Source organism: Rhopalosiphum padi, chromosome 2, assembly GCF_020882245.1.
Source record: "Rhopalosiphum padi isolate XX-2018 chromosome 2, ASM2088224v1, whole genome shotgun sequence".
NCBI classification, from domain to species: Eukaryota; Metazoa; Arthropoda; class Insecta; order Hemiptera; family Aphididae; genus Rhopalosiphum; species Rhopalosiphum padi.
In genome coordinates this window covers 8,963,817-8,988,068 of record NC_083598.1, presented here as the reverse complement: position 1 = coordinate 8,988,068, position 24,252 = coordinate 8,963,817, and the positions used below count along the sequence as shown (strand labels likewise).

General features: G+C 26.1%; 1 protein-coding gene and 1 non-coding gene across 2 annotated transcripts in view; both read left to right on the top strand.

The window, feature by feature from the left end:
- The window catches only part of LOC132922781 (la-related protein 4), a 35,698-nt gene that overhangs the window by 3,104 nt on the left and 8,342 nt on the right, over window positions 1–24,252 (top strand). Inside the window, 6 exon segments of the mRNA XM_060986476.1 lie at window positions 9,725–9,866; window positions 17,332–17,434; window positions 20,030–20,206; window positions 20,277–20,413; window positions 20,471–20,583; window positions 21,139–21,279. Of these exon segments, the coding sequence (XP_060842459.1) occupies window positions 9,725–9,866; window positions 17,332–17,434; window positions 20,030–20,206; window positions 20,277–20,413; window positions 20,471–20,583; window positions 21,139–21,279 (813 nt within the window).
- On the top strand, window positions 23,030–23,108 carry LOC132923566 (small nucleolar RNA Z195/SNORD33/SNORD32 family). Its single transcript, XR_009661220.1, has one exon. It is a non-coding gene; the product is annotated as a small nucleolar RNA Z195/SNORD33/SNORD32 family (small nucleolar RNA).

Sequence of the window (24,252 nt, the reverse complement as noted above, 5' to 3'; positions counted from 1 at the left end):
AAGAAAAAAATCACTTATAAATAATGGTAGTCACGGATGAAAAGCAATGAAATTGACCGCGATATACCAAATTGTGTATTCATATAATATTATATCAATCATTGCATGCTTCCAACTGCCGCGTTTTAGAGATCGATATAATATTACTAAACCATGTTTAAATATATTTAGAGTGTGTATATAGTATATGTCTACTAGCTATTAGTAATTAGTATTATAATTATTTGTAGTAGAATATATTATTATAATAATTTACAATCAAACCGGTGATGGATACTAGATAGGGTAATCACCCCCTCCTTGGGTTGAGTTTCAAAAAAAGATTTAATTATGTATACATTATATTAAGTTATAAGGGGATTTGATACAGGCTGTTTTTAAGGAGTTAAATATAGGCAATTTTCTAAGTGTATGCGTGCGTGTCGTGGAAATATGTAGCGTAATAAGTGATCATTATAATAATATTAGATATAGTGTGCACTGTGCAGTGTCACTTGTGTAAAAGAAATAGTTGGAAGCTCCCGCAAGTGCACGCATATATAAACGCTTAAACAAATATTATTTTTTTTTTAGTTTGTATCAACTTTTTGCCAATTATATTGACTAATCTAATTACTCGATAAAATGTTTGAAACCTTATTTAATAATTACTTCATGAAGTTTACCTACTTATCTTACACTTTTTAAGTTTTAAATCAGTTAACTGTTAGTACACAACATTTTGAAGAGTTTAAGAGTTCAAATTCAAATAAATGGAAAAGTTGGTTTCAAGTAAACTTGCTGGTGCATCCAATTATTTCAGGAGAATTGGTCGTAAAATTATAGTCGGTACAAATATTATACAATTTACATGTACGATAGATTTATTTTGGTGTAAACTCAGCCAAGACTAACTCTTAAGCATTAGTAGTAGATAACTAGGTGTATAAAATATTAAATAATATAGGTACCTACATAATGCATTATTAATCTAATTATCAACAATACTGTTAATTAAAGCCTTATATGGAATTAGAAGGCCAGTTTCCTTACATTATTATAATATTAAAAATATTTGAAGCTTCATAAGAAAATTTTAAAAATCGCTCTCCACCTCTTGAATCATTTCTGGATCAGCCATTGAATCAAACCATTTAATTTAATTAAAACTAATATGTTTATACTAATAATACATATGAAAAATAAAATATTAATTATTAACAATTTTGTGTTGTGGGTATTTATGTAAGATTATTTATTTTTTATCGTGATTTTATTAATTATGACTGAAGATCACTAACTCTGCTTAGTTAGCTTTTGATTTACTTCTTTCTAAAAACAATAATATATTACTATTGAAGTCAACATTACTTATGTCGCATACGCTTATTGTACATTTTTACGTTCTACAAATCATAATATATATCTTTCAAATAATAAAATTAAGTATAATCTATGGTTAAAGACCAAAGTTAATTACTAATTATTATATATCTAGCCACGTTGCATCGTTGAAGTCACTTTATTTTTTTATTAACGATCATATTCAAATTGTATTGCTCATATACGATTTGTATAAATTATATTTTATAGTATACTAGAATTATATACCTGTGCTAGTATAACCATTAAAGGCAACAAAAAAAATGTTTAACAAAATAATCGATGAATAATATATTATATTGTATCTGTTGTTAAAAGTGTTTGCCGTTTTGATATGATTTTATGGGTCGGCCACTGGGTCTAGTTCAGTAGTACATAAAAAGTCTTATCCTCTCCCTTTAATATAAAACTGGTTTTTGTAATAATTTATAATTGAATAATGAAATGGAAATGATTATAAACAATACACATTTAAATTGTTTTAACATAAATTATAATACAACTTATACCTATCTATAATCTATATTATGTATGATGTATGAATAATATGTAATATATGTGTACACTATACATTTAATTACTTATTAGATTATCATACGACAGATTTGAGAATTGTAATATTGTTTACAATTTTGAAATACATTTTCATTCTATGCATTATTTCCATTAATTGCATTCCGAAAACAAAGTTTAGTTTAATTTAATGATGTTTTTGTCTTATTGTATTATAGCATACGGTTTTGACATTGACCGATAAACGTTTCACATTATCGATTTTGTTGGTTTATTGTTTTAGACTTTGGTAATAAGTACCTAATAAATAATAAACAATGTAATGATGACAATTTACCGGGTATAGTTCATGTTACATAAATATTATTATTTATTATACATATTAATATTTAATATTTATGTATATACAAAAATATATTATAATAGATATATAGATATGATATGGTAAACACCTTTGACACCAACTAGATAAAGCGTTGTTTTTTTTTTTTAGGAACTATAAAACTTGAATCTGTTAGAGTTAGACGTTAGTTATTTAATTTCCATTATACTATTTATAATGTTTAATTGTATATGTATAGTGTATACATCATATTGTAAAACAGTATACAATTTATTCAAATTATTTTATTGTAATATTGGAATGAAATTTAACAAATTAAGCATTTATTCGAATAATTTGTTTAATGGCCGTTAAAACTTAAATATTATTAGACTTTGGTATGATGATAAATTATTGAAATACTAAATAGCACCTAAAGTGTATATTATTCTATATTTTAGTACCTAATTTAGTATTTATATGTACAGAAATAATAAATTTAATTTTTGGAAATAACATTATTTTCAAAATTAATCAATCAATTAATTTCACGATTTGATATTCTGTTATTTGTTTTTATGATAATTATTTTTTGTATTTTTACAACAGGAAGTTGTAAATAAATAAACTTCAGTATATATTTTTTTAAATACTTATTTTATTAATTATTATTATTACCTATTTCATCTCAAAATGTTTTATTAATGTTTATGAATTATGATCTAATGTTTACAAGTTATATACTAAATTTAAAGTTTATGTTTTAACTCTTAAGTATATGAATAAATGTATTATGAATTTGTTAAGATACACTATACAAGGTATACCAGATAGAACAGGCAGGATAACTGCCTTTTGGAATAACTTTTATTCTAATTAATATTTTCTATTTTTTTTTATCATTAAGAGACCCTAGCGCTACAATTATAATTAAATTTTTTTTGATAAATTCAAAATAGCTAATTTATGAATCTGGTTATAAAAACAATTTTGATGGTAAAAAGATATATCTAAGTCATGTAGTTTAGTTTTTAGAATTTTTTTAAAATATGATTAAATTAATTTAGAACGTAATAACTTTTTTAAAAATATGATGTTTGAGAATTTTCTGACATGAGTATATTTCTTAAATTATTTACTCATCATATAATATTATCAATTTTTGTCATACGTTTAAGTAGCATAATTTATTTATTTTTTTGGTCAAGTATTTCTGTTACACCCTGTATTATGATTTAAAGATACAAAAGTACAAATTAAATAGATATCATGTAGTATTATGATCAATGGTCATCATCTTGACTTAAAAACTATACTTGACTTTATTTTTGAGGATGTCTACATACTAGGTACTACACCAATTTTCTCTTTCTGACCCACGTGCTTTTGGTAAATTTGCATACAGCAGGACCAATCTCGTATTATTAGATTTAATATTAGAGTGAATTAAGTAGGTGAGACCTATTAGACAACTTAAAATTAAGAATATTATTTTTGTTAGTTGGATTTTATAAGATATTTCAATTCTTTTACAAGTATGAAGTAATGATGATACGAAAAATATTGCTATTATTTAAAAATGCTTATAAATAGGAACATTTAAATATCGTGAAAAATCTAGTGTAAAAACAAACATAAAGTTCTTAACTTTAAATTATATAATAGGTATATTAATTCACTTTAGTTAAAAATAAATAAATAAATAATACAAAATCGCAAATTTGCCATGTTGCGAATGATTAGAGAGAGAAAACAAACAGTATGTTAACATTCCCTAGGGAATATACATACGTTATGATTCGCATAATATCAATCACCAGCGATGATAGATCATATTATAAGTAACGATTGGGAAAATTAATGTTTTTAAGTTTATTCCAATTTGTTTGTTGTCAGATAAGTTATAATATTTGTTCGTTTATTTGTCACTACCACTTTAGTCGACTAGTGACCAATGTAAAATAACATCACTACTTGATCAAAAAAATGAAATATACATTTACAAATGTACGTTCTGTAATAATATGCCAATATATCCAATAGATGGATTGCGATGTAGGTATTTACAAAATATGACGTTTTCCCAGTACACTAATGCAGTAGTTGAGAGTGGAAACTACTATCGAGTATGGTCAAAGTATGGCTCTTGATGGTAAATAACTTATATACAAATCAAAAACATTAAATTATGATTTATGAATATCTAATTATATATTTTTGAAATATTTATGCGTGCGCGTGTGATTGTAAAACGGACTTTAGACAGTAGCGCAGTCTAACGGTAAGTTTAACAATAATAATTAATTTGAAGGGGAAAAATAATGTGTAGCGTATATTGTAGTGCGTAAAAGCGCACTTATTTTACGGACAAAGAGGGAGAGAAGAGGATGTCCGCCGTCGCGGTCCTTGACCTTCGAAATCGTTTTAAACGAGTATAATATAATAAACTTTGAGTTCGTGAAAACATCGTTCGTCATCCAAAAGAACGTATATACAACAATATACATATGGTATACATAATACGTAGTGTAAATCAGTCGGCAAAATATTAACATGTGCCTCGACAGGTATTTTGATTTGATCAGAGGGGACTGATGAGGACAAGAGATATTAGTGTATATATATATTATATACCCAGTTGTTAACTATAATAGTTGTGGTAATAATTCATACCTGTAATATCACTATATATATAATAGTGTATAGTACTATAGTACCCATAGTTTAAGAGGGACTAGAGAGTGCCTATCTAATATCTATATAATATACGACGCGCGGCTAAAAAAGATGTGGATAATCCGACAATAGAGCACGACATATTTGTGTATGTGTGTCATGTGAGTGTGTGACGTAGTCTTTATTTAACACTGTATTCCTGTAAAGCAGTTATAATTGTATACATTTCTGATGGGGATTTTAGTGAAAGTGCATCGGTTTTATTGCGCGTATAATATATACCATAGCTCTTTTACTATACATTTTTTTACGTTCCAATATTTTGTTCATATTCTACAAAACCATAGGATGTATACATATTGTAATTATTTTTGCAACACTACATATACCACATTATTTTACATTATTTTTGTATGATGAAGGGGAGGAATTAGTGAAAAAAAACAAACATATGTACAAATAATAGAGTTTTATAAGATATTTATAATTTCCTAAAAAATAAACTATATTAGTCATATAATATATGACTATATATTATATAGTCATGACTATATTTATTATATGACATAATTTTAGGTAAAACTCAGGCCTCCCTAATTCAACGGCCTAGTTATGATTCGTCTATGCTACGAAGTTTTTTTTTATTAACTTTTGACAAATTATCATTATATCTCAACAATTATAATTTTGAATGTGATTATAATCACATCAAAAATATGTTTATTATGAAATATAATAGATTTTGTATATTGTATAAGTTTCGTCTTCCACCTTTCATAACAACGTGTAAATAATATAGTATTATATAGTATAATAAAATAAGTTATTCGTCAATAGACACGACGTTTAGGGGGGGGCATACGCTGCACCATGGGCCCCCTAGACAGTAGACATCGTAAACTACCTATAAATAATAATTTCTTTCAGAAATCTGTATAAATTTTAGTCATAGCCTCAGTAGATATAGTTAGATAGAGTGACTCAGAGACAAACATAAAAATGTATTTTTAGTTGTTTAATATAACTATTTATTTTATATTTTTACCTACAAATTTCACTATTGATTACTTGTTTTTCTCTCTGTATAGGTTTAAGTGGGTTATAAATAGTTAAAAGTAGAACTTTTGGACCAAAAGGATATCTACCACTAATCATCACAAACATTATACTATGAGATATTGAACTCTAACTATTTAGGTAGATATATAATAATTTTTGTATAACATAAATTTCTATAATATGCTCCGTATAATTATAATTTCATTTTTAAGTTACCCGGTACTTAGTATATACAAGATCATCGATATTTGTTTGAAATTAGACGACATATTATACTGATCTTCTCAATTACTTTAAAATATTTTATAGTATACAGTTATACCTACTGATTATTGGATTACCAACATCTAATTGAAAAATTAATTATTTATAACAAAATTAATACAATACAGGATGTAACAGATAGAACTGATTTTTGGAATAACTTTTGTTCTAATTAGTATTTTCATTTTTTTTTATTTATCATTAAGAGACTCTAGCTATATATAATTTAATTTTTTTATGTTTATTTTTTAGTACTAAAAATAAAAAATTTTATTTTATTTAAATTTTTTTGGATAAATTTAAAATAGCCTGCAATTTGTGAATTTGATTATCAGAACAATTTTGATCGTAAAACAATTTATCTAAGACAAATAGTTTATTTTTTAGAATTTTTTTAAAATATCTATATTTTTTGATTAAATTAATTTGGAACGTAGTAACAAGTAACTTTTTTTAAAATATGATTTTTGAGAATTTGCTGATAAGTATATTTCTTAAATTATTTACTCATCATATAATATTAACAATTTTTGTCATACATTTAATTAGCATATTTTTTTTTTTGGTCAAGTTTATCTGTTACACCATGACACCCTATATATTATATTCCAGTGGTAAAATATCTTTAGTAGGTAACATAAATCGTCTTCGCTTAGAATTGGTTTTCGTGTAGGTATACTGAAGATTTATCATTGAGTTAAAATTTAACACATCCATTACAGTGGCTTATTCAATGAGTGACAAGGATCCTCGACAGTCTACACGACTACACCTACTATACAGCAGAATGACTTCTTCGGTTTTTAATCATACGATTCTACATAAAATATTTTTTTTTCTATTAATTTTTCACTGTAAACATTTACTGCAGTATTTTCAATTTTAATTGAATTTGTCAAAAGATTATTTAATTTTTAGTTGCACTCCTATTTACTTTTTGTGTTATACTTATTAAGTCAATAAAAGAAAATATTTTCTTTTTTAGTTAGTCGTATAGGACTATAGGAGGTATTTATTAAACTCTGTTAATTGATAAATGTTACACCTACATATCGATTATACACATATAAATCCTTAAAACAAATTACCTATCTGAAATTAATTTCTAATTATTTTTTTTATTTTTAATTTTTAGTTTTTGTCAAACTGTAAATATAATTTTACAATAAGTATAAAATTATGTTTTATAAAATAAGATGAAATATATTAGCTAAATAATTGTATAAATACTAAAGACTTGAGTGAAAGAGCCATCTAATGATAGAATTTTATGAATTTCTAAAATAAAATCTTAATTTAATGAGCTCCGATTCTGATAATAATTTTAAGTAAATGTAAAAATGAACTTGTTTGTAACAAAAATTCAAAAGTCTATTGTTTAAATGATTTCAAGGTATTTTAACAACTGTTCAAACAGGTTTTTCTCTCTATTGGTTTAACTGTATGCTCTTGGCGACGCACTATACCTAGTTGGACGAATTAACATGTATACATACTACAGACAGTTGTCATGATAGGTACGTACGGAAAATTTGCATTTGTTATTTATAGTCGTGTAGAAATAAACGGAATATTCCAAGTCGGTAATTAAACACTATAGTCTATAATATCAAAAATTCAGTAAACAGTGGTGACCGGTGCACCGCGGTGTGGCGACTTGTGAGTATACATAATATATAATACATATACCAATATATTATACACTACATAAATGCATAGTCTAAAAAAGCAAAATTATATAAATATGTGGAATACTATAACATCATACATATAAAACCTTGAGATTTTATTTAACAACAAATATGATGAATATTTTTTATTTCATCATTAAGCTGTTCCGATTCACGAACTTTATGTAGATATGCATAATATATCATTATACAAATCAAATGGTAGCTAGTACCACTGAAATAAAATCCAAACCGACATACTTTTGTGTACATACAAAAGACCATTGAGGAAATCCGTCATTATTCAATAAAATGTATATGCCCAGAAAACTGGTTTGTTGCGCGTATAATTGTTGAATTGTGCCAACATGTAGTAGTGGGACAATATTGTACAATTTACAACATACGTCATACAGTATTGTGGTACTAAATTAAGTTTCATATTTTCGAAATATTGTATTTCTAATTTCAGTTTGTTTAATTAATAAAATGAAAAGAAAATTTTCTCCATATAACCATTGCTATATAGACATATAATATTTACATTGCACTGTGGTTTCACTAAAATTTGCAGTGAAGTACGTAATTTGTATAGTTGGTATGTCATTTAAATATGTTTTGATATAAATTTAAACAAATAATTGATTTATTATACTATATGTTTGATTTTATTTATCTAACATCGAACATGTGTTATTGGAACTTTTTAACTTTTAATAACTCCCTAAAAATATACGAATATAGTGGTTTTGAAACATTTCATAACGGAATATCGTGTTAAATTATCATAATTTATTTCATGGTTTATTATGCAATATTCTGTAGTAGTTGTCACGCTAAATTCTACAATATCACATTATTTTAATACAATATTTTAGTCTTGTTTTTTTTATTAATCAACTGACAAACATGTTCTGTCCAAAATAATTAATAGAATAAAATATACTTACATAAATAATTTATTCATAGAGTGGTTCATTATCAAAAGTAGGTTATAACTATTGACTATAATAATTAATAATACATCGAGTAATTGTAGTTAAATGAAATTGATTAATAATCTAAATAATTATACTTGTTGAATTACGCATTTGATGGTCTAGCTGTAGTTGCATGAAGTTATTTGAGGGAATTGACCCTCCTCCCTTGTGGTACATAAAAGTATATAGACTTTATATATATTAATATACTATTATAGAACATATTTTTTAATACGTGTGTATAAGAGCATACTTAGGTTTATTTGTCGCATGGACGACTATAGTCTATAACTACAAATAATTTTACGTAATTTTTATATGCGTATCTACTATACCTATATAATATTAGCAAATATAATATATATTTTATTTAAATACGATGATTCATGATTGTGAAAATTGTGATTAACATTTCTGGAAATTCCAATAATATAAATATTTAAAATATGCATCTCTTAAAATAAATAATTATTTTACTTATAATTAATAATATTATATAAGTATTTTATTTGTATTTATACCTATATTGCTATAAACGTTTTATCCTATATTATAATATGTATAATACATTAATACAATTATATTATATACGATACATCTATTCAAATTAGATAATTATAATATTATATCTATTATGTATAAACATTGAATATTGATATTTATTTACATTATTAGTATATTCATAATAAATGGTATAAATGAAATATACATGTGATGTGCATGAACATTTTAGAAATATAGGTATTGTGTATACACACTCATTTGGTATTATAAGGAAAAACTTTTAAATTCTTATAAACTGCTATTACTTATTAAGATCTTGAGTACATAATATTAAAAATAATGAATTCAATGCATTAAAAATGTTACTATTTTAGGTGTTAACTACTCCTAGTAATTCTAATGGAACATTGAATCCTGAAGCACACGAATTCAAGTACAAGACATTGTCTGAAAATCTATCAAAATCTAACGATGAACCAAATAAAAAAACTTCGGAAAACGACAAAAAGACTAAAGGTAAATTGAATTTAAAAAAAATGAATATGATTTTTCTCTTTACTTTTGTAGTATTGTACACGGGTTTATGTGTTATTTAAATATGAACCAATATATATTATGTTAATACAACGTATATAAGTATTAAGTATTGTACTACTTAGCCATTAGGGAAATAATTAATTATAATAGAATTGAAAATAAAAATGATCTTGTATTCAAAATTATATTTAATTCGTGTAGTATTTAACAATTTATAAGTATTTCATTTGTGGTTTGTGAAAATGTAAAAGTTTGACAATGATTCATTGCTGCACCGCTGCTATAATATACTTTCGAAGTGAACGTAATATCGAGCTGAAAAATAGTATCGACATTATTGAACGCGTAAATTATTTGATTCAAAAAATTCCATGTCGAACACAATGTTTTAGAAAAATAATCTTGAGGAAAACTTTCACCCTAAAAAATGTGATAGCAAATTACGTATGCGTGGGAGATTACGACGCTACGTTCTCGTCGGAAACAAAAACTGTGATACGATAAGCCACAACTATAACCGTATTTTTTTGATAATAATTGGTTAGCGAGTACACGATTACGAACCTAAATAACTACCCAAGTAATATAGCAGTTTAATCGTTTTATATTATAAAGCAATCCTTTAACAAGTAACACAGGTTAAATGTTAATAGAGTGTACACATTTGCACATATTATAATATGCAAATTGGTTACAATTTGTTGTTTTTTTTACTTGGGTGCATAACAATACAACATTATAGGTGTACATTAGGACCATAGGATAATATGCAATTTATATATATATATTATATTTAAATAGGAACTATAAATAATATACCTATATCGGCTATATCATACTATAGATATAGGTCTAATGACTCTAATGTCTAACATCTAAGTTACCAAGTCCACTCATATGATTATGGCTTTATGAAGTACTCTTATTAATGTTGAAAAAACGAATAAGGTAGGTACATATTTACATCACAATGACAATAAAAAGCTAGCGAAGTAGCGAGTGGTGACTCGATATAGCGACATTGATCGGAGAAAACTCGTGAGATATATTATCCATTTCATAAATACATATCCATAGGTACTTACGCAATTAATACCTATCATCATTATCGTAACTGATATTTCGATCATATAGATAAGAGGAGGGGTAAAAACTTGCAACAAAATATTATTGCATAATATTATCTACTTAGAATTTATACCTAACCACTCCCCTTTATAAACAGAACGCGTTTACAATTTGTACATTATGATTCATGTAAGAGCACTCAAGGTATATATCTGCATACCCTGCCCCTATGAATCTAAAAAAGAGTCTATTTGTATATTAAATCTGCTAGAAGGGGGCCTTTTTTCTTTAAAGAACTCAGTAGGTCATAATGAATTTAAATTTTCCAAAAATGGCTGAAAATATATTACATTAAAGTATAGTTATAGAAGAGTTCATAACTTTTGTCATACTCATAGGCGTAAATAGTGCTTTAAGGGGAGGAAGCTAAATTCCTAAAAATGTTTTATAACAATTTTTTTAATTTGATAATTATTTATTGTTTCTATTGGTGTTTACAACTGATTTGAATAATTATTCGTTTATATGAAACATTATATTTTGTTATATTGTAGACAAAAAAATGTAAAGTTTGTTTATATGCACATCATACATTTACCCAAAAATTGTGGGGGGGGCTGAAGCCCGCCTTAGTTACGCCTATGGTCATACTAAAAAGGCGACTTAAATTTTCATCAATAAATTAAAATTAAATAATTAAATATTTTTTATAAGAACTTAAAAATTAACAAATTTTAAAATTTAATGGTAATATAAATTTTAATATTATTACTGTTTTTGTTATTATTTTTTTTTTATCTCTAAGTTTTTGTATTACACGCCTTGCCAAGTGACAATGATAAGTCTGCATTTACAATTTGTATAATACTATTATATATTAAGTTACTCCTAAAATAAATTATTACATAGCTTATTAATTAATAATCATTTACCTAATGAAGTATTCAAGTATTGAATACAATAAAAAAAAATTAAGTTGACAGTTATGAGAGGGGAACAAATATACCCTAGGACGTCTTTCATCATTGGACAATTGTTACACCGCATATAATCATATCATGTTTAAAGTCCGAAATCTGAATAGAAATTTCATATATTTTTTTTAAGTAAAAATGTCGACGATTTGTTTAGCAGAGAATACATAAAAAAAGATTAAGTATCTAATTGCATATAAATGTATTAAGGATAACGGCATATTTAAAAATTTTTAAATTAATTCGTAATTTTATATTAGTCATACTTTCTTGCAACAGTTTTATTTCACACCAATTGGAAAAAACTTGACAATCCACAAGTGAAACAATGTCGTAGTGTCGTACGTCGAATTATTTTATAGTTTAATGTTATATCACATCGTACTGGAGTCTAGTAACATAGAACAATAGTGATAGTCAACTTTAATAGAATGTTTAATAAAAGAAAAACGCTTGCTTAGTTAGAGATCGGCATGTATACTTTCTTGATTTTCAATTATTAGAAATTTATTAATTGTATGCAATATGTATGTACATATAAATATATAATGTATTTTATTTTCATTTTCATTAAGTCAGATAGATCTCCGAAACCAGAGAATGGATTTTGTTGTTTGGGGTCTTGTTAGATTTACATTGCAGGCTAGGAGAAGTGCAGTGAAGATTTTCAGAACTTTTCTTTTATAGTTAATTCACTATAGAGCTTCAAAAAAAATTAAAACACATTTTATTGGGCTTTTTTTATGCTTTTCAGCTTTATAGCTTTGTAGTGAGTTAACGATTGAAGAAAAGGTTCTGAAAATCTTTACTGCACTTCTCCTAGCCAATGTGAATCTAACAAGACCCCAAATAACAAAATCCCTTCTCCAGTCTCGGTAATCTACCATGCTAAATGTAAATCTAGTAATAAAATAACTACTTTTTTAACTGTGACAAATTAAATAATTTTTTTGAAAATTTTCAATCTCACATTTTGTATCTACTTGATAATCCCCTTTTCATGAGTTATCAACCAACTTTTAGTTATAATAGTTTTACAAAAAAGTTAAAAAATAGACATTTTGGGACTGTTCACTCCGACGTTTTTGTGGATTCAAATCGTTTATACCACTTGAGGATCACACCCATAATCACTCAATTATTCTCATTAATATTTTATGTTAAAGCTAGCTTAATTATCCACCTACTCATTACAACTGAGTTACATTTTTACCATTTTACTATTTTTACTATTTAACACAAATTCTTGAAATTTTAAAAATTCAGACTTTTTTCATTTCAATTACCATACTTACTTGATTAAAATTCAAGAAAGTAAAATGCCTTAACCTGTATTAATGTAATATTATTTTTAAATTTTCACTAATAAAATATTCGGTTTTTAAAATATTTATAATAGAAACAGTATGCAATAAGAGCACTTTTTTAGTACAAATTAGTAATTCTTAAAAAATGTAAAAGCATAGGTATATTTTAATGATTTTTGATGCATAAAGCCATAAATACATATTTATTATAAGCTTTTTTTTGTGTATTCGGACTTTAGTTTATGACAATGAGCTACATTTTGTTGTCAATCGTGATAAAGATGGAGACGACCGTGTGTAATCAATACGTCGGCGGCCGTCGTGCCTAATAATAAGTAATAATGCCTTTCCGCGTGAGACACACATCAGCGGTCGCCACTGCTGTCTGCACTGACTGTATTGCTCATCAATCATCATACAAATATAAATAATAAGGTATGATCGAACTATTCGACGGTCAGATCCTTCGGTAGACACGTGACGTAACGTAGCACATAGTAGAAATAATTTAATGACAATAAATAACAAACAATGTGATAATATGGGTAAGCAAGTGGCGTGTGCGCAGGCTTGACTTAACTCCGAACCATTACGATCATACCATGTGTCCATGTTGTATATTATATTATGGTGGTAACTGGTAGTGTTCCACAACTTAATGCTCCCGGCACCGGCACCCCACCACGCACAGTTGGAGTAAGTAGCCTACAGCAGCTGTTCTGGCAGTGAATGGTGATCGAGTGATACCGAAATATGTATGTGATAATATAAGTGATAGGCGATAGCAGACATCACCGTCTGCGTTTACACAACACTGTTTACTCGTTGCGAGCTTGTGTAAGCTGCGGAAAAGGATAGGACTATGGGAGTGACACAGATGTCGCTACAGTCTGCATTTTATCTTCCATGTTCGCCGTGAACTCTGTGGCATGTGTTCGTGTTGTCGTCCATTTTGCAATGCTACAATTTTTCTATCGTTACGCGCACGAATGATATCCCACTAAAATACGTTGCGTCTCGAGTGGCGCCGTCCGGTTGTTTTCTTTCACATCGCTGTCCCGTCCGGGTTTTTCTCCGTTCGGCGACGGTCAGCGCGGTGACCGATTTTTCAACGCACGCGTTTTCGGGACGGACAACTTCGGAAAATTTGTACGGAGTACCGGACCACTACTTGTACAGGCATAGTCATCATCGGGTGCACGTCAACGCGAGTTGTAAGTAGTAAGTACTAAGCAGTCAGATGCGAATAGCAAATGACCAAGAGAGTAGTAACAAGACTACAAAAATCTCCCGTCCGGCACAGTTTAATATAGCTACGTTTGGACTCTCGTGATAGTGGACGTGTGCGTGTGAGCGAGCGCGCGCGCGTGCGAATGTATTTGTGTGTGTGTGTGTACGTTCGTGCCACCGCCGCCGTCGTCACCGTCTACTGTCTAGTCATATAAGGCTACTCGGTGGAATTTGGCGTGCGTGCACATGGTTTTCTTCTTCGGCGGTGGACGAATATTAGTATACGAAAAATAAATTATTTTATCGAACTGCTGTCGCCCACAGCACTACGGTTAAAATATGTGCACCGTGATCCACACCTGAGAAAAATCCTCGCCGTCGTGGCTGTGTCGAAAACTACGTGCCTGCATATTTCATACGAAATTCTTTTCGAGTTTCTGTCAAATCATTTATCCCGTCCGTCGTCGACTATTTGTTTTGGTTTGTTTTCTTCTAAATGTTGCTGCGTAAGAAGGTGGCTGAAACAGCAGGTAAGCGCCCGGCGACCGCGACCGCGTTTGCAGTTATACCGTAGTTGTAGTAGCCCCTCAAATATTCTTGGGGTCGTGTCCGTTTTATGCCCGGTCTGCGAGCGTGTCTCTGCACGCACGCTCGTGTGACACGACACAGGATCGTCGTACGAGAGTCCAAACGGTAATTTTTTTTTATAAATTCAGTTTTGTATGTGTGGATGTGTGCGTGTGTGTGTGTGTGTGTATGTGTATGTATGTATAATCAAATCGGTCGCCATTGGCATTCGATAGGTTCGGTGTGATAGGCGTACACAATGTTACTGCTGGCGTGTGTATAGGTTAACCCGTCGAGAAGTCGTATTCGGCTGGCTGATAACCTACAAATATATATGTGTGCACTGCACCACACTGAAGGTTTTTTTCGATTGCGATTTTTGCTCTCGTCCGTCGGTTCCAGTCCGTCGCCCTTTATACGGGTTTTTGTTTTTTACACCTATATTACGTATCTACACTACTGTGCTACCTACTCGTACTTAGTATATTATCGTGTAAGTAGTTTGCACCGTTTTCATGTAGGTAGATTGTACATATTATTACTATTATTATTATTATTATTATTATTATTGCCACCACACTTGCTGCTGACGTTATTATAGATTATCTCCGATAATATTATTAATTTTTTTTTGTACTGTAAAACACCCGTTTGCTGGTAGATTTTTTAGAGATCAATAGGTTGACTTTTCTTTCTTTTGGGCTTGACCAGTATATCGACTTGCCCGGTTAAATCTGATTATGTTACTTGTCATATAAATTAGTTTGTTTTTCATTTGGTCCACGCCCCTCAAAATCTTGGGTTTTGTATCTGTTAATCACCTAGATGATTAACGTCTAAATAATTCTTGTCTTAGACCTTCTCTAGACAAGCAGTTGTGAATATATATATATATATATGTTGAGTATTATCTGAGATATTGATATTTTATCTGAAATTGTCCACTACCTATACCTAGTTCTTATTGTTTTTTTTATTGGAGTATAGCTTATTTTGGTATGATTTAATGTTGTCTATTGTTATGCATTGCTTATGGTAATACTGAATAAGGTAATAAATTATTCAAAAATATAAAATGACATTTTTTCATTGAATAATTTCAATTAATTATAAATAAAATTGATATAATTTGTCTGCATAAACAGTTAATTTTATTGTACAAAAAATGTGAACCTTAAATTCAGTAATTGCATTTGTTAAGTGTATTTTTTACCAATACAATTGATTTATCTTGTTCTAACTGTTAAGGTAAAGTTGCTTAATATCAACAATAATGTTTTTTAGGACAACTTATCAAAATAATAGATGTTATGAGTACATTACGCAAGGTACCAAATAGTAGTCTTATTTGAAAATATTTGTAGTACAGGTTTTGTTTAATCATAACTTAAATTCAAAAATCTAAAAACTCAATATTATTTATTAAAATTATGCAATCAAAGCTCTAACATTGGTTATAGTACCGATGCATTTCATACAAATATTGAAAATATTGCATTATTTACAGTTCACATGAATATCAAGTCATAATTTTTACTAAAATATTAGAATACTATAACAGACTTAGTTAAATTAATATTTTCATTTAAACTTTTTAATATTTTTCAAAACAAGTGTTCGTTCAACATTTATCCTTACATAAACCCCTCTTTTATATATATAATATATTCTATGTAACCTATGTTACTTTTATATATCATAAATTCAATATAATTTAAATATCCAATTAGGAATTACCCAGAATTACCTATACAATTCAAAATTAAGCTACTCTAGATTACTAAGTACCCTTATTTTATTTATATATAATATAGTGCCTATTATATTTTGTTATTAGTTGATAATTTGATTTCAGAAATTGTCATATAACCAGGTATTCCTATGTACATTTTGAATGTAATTTTATAGTTATAGGAACCTTTTTTAAAATTGTCACACTTTCAAATACAAATAATTTTGTTGATTTAGGGTTTTAAGTAAGATGTAGGAAAGATTTTGAGAATAGATGACCCAAGTAATATTTTGATATTAAATTAGGTAACAGTAATTACTTTATTTTGAGAATCTGAGATAAATTAATGATATTATTACAATTTTATTGTATAAAAAAATGTTTATTGGTATATTCAATTAGCTTTTCATGTTGTAGTTTCAAAGAAAGTGGGATTTTAGTAAAATGTAATTTCCTTGTTGGCCCATTAACTTTGTTTTTACCTTTACATGAAATAATTCAAGTATTAAATTTGTTTTATATGATGTTGTACATTTTGATATTTAGTTAATAAATCATTTTTACAGGGTATATGTATATGAATGGAGACGTAGGAAAAATTTCAATTGGGACACATTATAGTCCCTCCGAACCACTTACTGTTTCTACTGCCACGAACACTTCTTACAGGTAAATATAATATGTTATAATTTTGAAATATTTTTAAGAGTATGTTAGGGTATTTTGATCCCTCTTTCTAATCCTCTACCCACGTTGTCGATAAAACACAATCACATAAAATAATTTTTTTTATGTTAGAGTATACTTATAATTTTATAAAATGTATAGAGAATACAATTTTTGAGGGTTTGACATATTCATGAATCTACATATTGGTTTAAAGCAATTAATATTTATTTAATTATACATTTTTTTTTAAAGTCTAGTATTAAGTCAAAAAATAACAAAAATCTGCTAAAATATTATTTTTGATGATTTTTATAAAAAATGTTTTTATATGAATAAGTTGTGTCTGTGTTATAAATGAATTGGTACTAGTTTAGTTGACGCCTGCCACTTATATTTTTTCGTATTTTCAATGTGCTAATCATCTTTTATACTACAGATAAAAAAAAGGTACATAAAACCGCAGTATTAAAAAACACAATAAATATAAAAGTATGTAAAATTATATTTATGAATAATATTATAAAATAAAAATAAAAAATAGATAAACTTATGCAGGTGGCCAAAATTAGGATATATCTTTCATTATTTCTCAAACGGATCGCGTCCTTTTAATTTACTTTGACAAATAAACTGATATGGCGATGAATGAAAGTTTAATATTTATTGTGCTGTTAATTGTTATTATTATTATTAATTTTAGTTACCTCGGTTTTTCGTACCTTTTTTATCTGCAGTATAAAAGAAAAATTGTATAAAAGATTATTAGAACATTACAAATATGAGAAATATTAGTGGGGGGGGGGGAATATGCTGGCTGGTGTGCGTTAGCTAAACCAGTACCTATGAATCTGATAGAAAACATATATTGCGCTGACATCCTCTTAAATTTATAAAACTACTAGTAAATTTAACTGCACATTATTAGAACCTACTGATTTAAAAACATTGTTCATTATGGTGTCGAAATGTTGCTAAAATATTTTATAAATCTTATGCAAATACTTGTATAAATATATTTATTTTACTTTTTTATTTGTGTAAGTGACATTTTTTTTTATTTGTGACTGCTTAAAACTTTTGGTATTTATAGTTATCTAAACCAGTACCTGTGAATCTGATAGAAACATATATTGCACTGACATCCTCTTAAATTTATAAAACTACTAGTAAATTTAACTGCACATTATTAGAACCTACTGATTTAAAAACACTGTTCATTATGGTGTCGAAATGTTGCTAAAATATTTTATAATCTTATGCAAATACTTGTATAAATATATTTATTTTACTTTTTTATTTGTGTAAGTGACACATTTTTTATTTATTTATAACTGCTTAAAGTTTTGGTATTTATTGTTTAGTATCAGGGTTTTAATTTTAAAGATAATGTATTTCGATAAATTTAATTTAGAATAAATAATTAGTGGGAAACAAATTTTATTCAACACATTATTATTCTAAATTCAAAATTTGTTTTGTATATTTTAGATGTTTTCTGTATATAAAAATATAAAATTTTGTTTTTATTATATATTAATGATAGCCAAGCATGTTACCTATCAGTATAAATCTGAATAAATATTTATTGTGGATAAATTATTAATTCTATATTTGTTACTGTTTTTCATGATATATATATGCTTTTATTCAATTTTAATGTTTTATATTATTATATACTATTTATAAACTATAAATAAAGTGTCGTTTCAAACTATATTAATTTTTATTTGCATAATTTTGTTTTAATGCACATAATTAGAATTTAATAATATCAAAATATTTTCATTGTGGTGTCAATTTTGTAGTATAATTATAATTCTTAAATTATTTAAGGGGGTATACAATACTTTATTTTTAAAAATTCTAAGTCAGTTATTTTTTTAAATAAATATTTAAATATTTATAGATAACAAGTATTGGCAAACATTTCTCTGTAAATTAAATACTTCATTATTTTACTATTAATAATATTATGTCTAGTATTGTAAGTGAAGTTAAATTAGGTAGGTACTTAATATTTTACTTCTTTACTGTAGTGTTATAAAAATAAAAAAACAATAGATTGAAAAATGTTAAAATAATTAACATTTCTGTTATATTGGACAAAATATTTCACTATTTACAATGTCTTGCATCTAAATTAACTGGATACATTAAAAAATCTTACAATTTTCTTATTATAATTTATTTTAATTTTAGGAATACATTTTCAATTACTAGGATCAAATAACGCACATTATTAGAACCTAATGAATTATAAAAATTCTTCATTATGGTGTCGAAATGTTGCTAAAGTATTTAATAATCTTATACAAATACTTGTATAAATATATTTGTTTTACGTTTATACCTTGTGTAAGTGACAAATTATTGTTTTTAATATTTTTTTATAATGTATGTCATCATTGAGATGAATAAGCCATATGTGTTTAATTTACAAAATTATAATTTAGTTTTGATAGAATCACAATAATTGTGAATATAATGATTAAAATTATTCTAATATTTTAATATTTATATATTTGTATTTTATCCTTAATTATTTCTAAAATATCCTAATATATACATAATTAAAATATATAAAATTATTTTTAGTTCCATAAATGGAAGTTATGAAGTGTCGGTATCGGATAGTAGAAGTGGTACAGTAATTTTAACTGGAAAAAATAGCACAATGGTTAACGCTGAGACTTCTACTGAAAATATGCCATCGCAATCAGTAGAACAACTCAAACAACTTCTATCAAATCAGTTAGAATATTATTTTTCAAGGTAAAATTATAATTTATATTTATTATTTTTACTTTTTAAAAAAAATTATCTCTTAAAATGTAATAAATAGAGAAAATTTGGCAAATGATGCGTACTTATTGTCACAAATGGACAATGACCAATATGTTCCAATATGGACAGTTGCCAATTTTAATCAAGTAAAAAAATTGACTAAAGACATTAAGCTGATTACTGAAGTATTGAGAGGTAAATTTTGTTTTTAATATTTTTATAATCTTTTAATAATTAATAATCCTTAATTAGAGTCGCCAAATGTACAAGTTGATGATGAAGGATTAAAAGTCCGCCCAAATCACAAACGTTGTATTGTCATCTTACGAGAAATTCCTCAAACTACTCCAATTGAAGACATAAAGGTTGGTTAAAATATTATATAGTTCTCTGTCTTTGTATCAAACAATTGTTTTCAATCCTTGGCCTGTTATAATCTTCCATAGTTAGACAAATATTTTTAACTTTTCTAACCAATTCATACTTGCTATCCTTTATTTTACTTAAACAAAGTATTAACAACATTAAAACAGTGTACCAATTACAAATTATTTTAGGTTAATATTTGTAAAAGCAATTCATAAAATAAGTTTGTTTTTATTTTTGTTGCTTTTGCTGAGACTTTAATTGATCAAATCAAAATGAAATTCTTCCCCTTGTTTTTTGTTTATTAAGAATTTATTTTTTATTTTACTAAGAAAACTTGTTACCTTTTATTAGAACTAATTAATAATTATTAAAAATTTAGTTTAATATAATATGATTTAAATGTTTGGGAGATATTCTGCTAAATTATATGTGTTAAGTTAATTAGTACATTCCATGTAGAATATTATTAAAATAGTTTTAAAAACTTTTCATCTTTCATAATTCTTATAATTTATAAAAGTTATATAATTAAAATTATTTTTTTTTTACAGGGATTATTTGCTGGTGAATCATGTCCTAAAATGATATCATGTGAGTTTGCTCATAATAATTCATGGTATATTACTTTTGAAAATGATGAAGACGCACAAAGAGCATTTTTGTATCTTCGTGAAGAGGTTAAAGAATTTCAGGTTAGTAAATATTTATTTGTAAAAATAAGGATTATATTATTATTTCTTATTAATATAACACACGCATAAGAGATTTTTTCAATATTAATAGTAATAAAAATGTTAATTTTATGAAATAATTTAATAACAAATTTACCAATAAATTAACAAAAAAAAAAAAAAAAACTAGAAATATTAATGGTTTAAAACAGTGGTCGGCAACCTTTTTGGACTCCCGGGCTACATTCATAAATTAATAAGAGTTTGCGGGCCAGACAAAAATAAAAATGTTATTTTCCAAATTATTTATAAAAGAAAAAAATTTAAAGCGGACCATATACAATAGACGCGCGGGCCGCCGGTTGCCAACCACTGGTTAAAAAAATTATTTAATATGATATAATAAATTAATATTTCAGATTCATTTTCAATTTTTATTTTATGTTCAACATAAATTATCACATTTTTATGAATTTTAATTTAAGTATGTTTATGTTAGTAGACAAGATGTTTAGGAATTTTATTTTAAAACTATATTCTGTTTTGATGTATAATTTTATGCTAACTAAGCTAAATATGTAATTATCTGGCATATTAAAAAACTTAACTGGGAAAGTTCTTTTAATATTTTAGGGGTTATGAAATATTTAATTTCCTTAGTAAAATCATAAAATATTTTGTCAATTGTGAGAAAAAAATTTTCCAATAGAATCTAATAATATATAGTTTTATGTTGAGATCTATTTGTGTTTTGTAATATAATAATTTTAGTTTTTTACCGTAAAAATACATAGCATTTTATGATTTTCCAAAATATAATTAACTTTATTTTTAGTTATTAGGAAATTACCAGGAAGTTATTCATGTAATTTAATAATAATATAAACTTTTTTTAAACCTGAAAAATCCAGATCCTATTCAATTATAATAATTAAGTTAATTATATTTAGAGGACGCTATACCTGCATGTGTTGTAACTATTATTTGTGGGAAAGAACTAAGACGATTATTATAATCATAACTAAGGAATTACATTTTCTCCATAAAAAAGAAAATATTGGCTATGAAATATTATAATTTATTTAAGTTCAAAAATAATGGATTTTGAAACAATAAGAAGTTATGTATTAGTACTATCAAAAAAATTATGATATTTAACAGGTAATGTTCTCAACTTTAAAATATACTGTGTATCAATTTGGAATATTAACTATCACTACATCTGGAGTGATTTTATCTTGCGTAAAAAAGTTTTTGCTATAGTTTAAAATGGTAGAGATGGAGACAACATGTGCAGTTGTAATGTCCTCTTAATCGAATAATCAATTCATAAATTACTTTCTAAAATATTTATTCATATTTTCTTATTAAATGTTATTTCTCTGTTTTTGTAATTCGTTAAGATAATATTCTATTACGATTTCATGAAAAATAATTTAATCTTTTAATTTATCACACTTGATGATTTTTAGAGTTTTTATTACATGCACTACCAATTGAAGTAATATTTATTATTATTAATTTAGATTTATTTACATATTTGTTAATATACATAATTTAAAAATTACTTTTTTGAACTTGGTTCTGTTAAAAACAATAATTCATTGCTATTGATGATAGTTTTTCACACTTATGGATCTTATTGTGATTTTTTATTACATGCATTACCAACTGCATTATTATGTTGAATTCAAATTTATGTATGTGTTTGCAAACATTCAGTGTTTAAAATTATTTTTTTTATATGAGAATTTAGTTAGAAAATTAATTTAATGCTTATGATGAAATTATTCACACTTCTATGAAAATTAAAGTGATTGTTTATTACATGCACTACCAACTGAAGCATTATTATTTATATGAATTGATATGTATTTAAATAATAAAACAGTTTTTATCTGTTACATGTTCTTTATATATTTTATATTTTACATAACTGTTATATACTTTGTTGATTAATTAATGATGATAATCACATTTCAATATTATAAATGATTATTCATTACATGCACTACCAACTGAATATTATTTATTAATTTAAATTAATTTATTTTTGTTAATAAGCCAAATGTTTAGAAATTCTATTCTTAAACTAAATTTTGTTTAAAATGATTAATTAAAGGTCTGAAATTTTAGATTTAGATTAAAATAATTAAAATTGAACTATACTGTTTTTATAAACTAACCAATTTGGTCGGTGATAATAAATCATATATTAATTAATTTAGGTGATTATTCGTTGTGTATAATAAGAAGATTAATAACATGCAGTTCCATCTGCTGTATTTTATTGAATTAATTGATGTTATTGAAATTTATCATGATAATTTTTAAATCAAATCTACCCAAGGAAAATTATTTGATACATATGATATTTTATCACAGTTAATGAATTTTATTGATTGTTTATTACATGCACTACCAACTGAAGTATTATTTTGAACATATTTGTTTTTGAAAATTGTTAGGATAGTTTTTAAATCGTTTTTATTTAAAAAAAAAAATTTCATGCTTATGATGATATTTTATCACAATTAATGAATTTTGTTGATTGTTTATTACATGCACTACCAACTGAAGTATTATTTTGAATTTGTAATTGGTATTCTTTTGTAAATTGTCAGGGTAATTTAGAAAGTACATCTATTTATTAAAAGTAATTTCACTCTTATGATGATATTTTATCACAATTAATGAATTTTGTTGATTGTTTATTACATGCACTACCAACTGAAGTATTATTTTGAACATTTATGTTTTTTGAAAATTGTTAGGATAGCTTTTAAATTGTTTTTATTTAAAAAATATAATTTTATGCTTATGATGATATTTTATCACAATTAATGAATTTTGTTGATTGTTTATTACATGCACTACCAACTGAAGTATTATTTTGAATTTGTAATTGATATTCTTTTGTAAATTGTCAGGGTAATTTAGAAAGTACATCTATTTATTAAAAGTAATTTCACTCTTATGATGATATTTTATCAC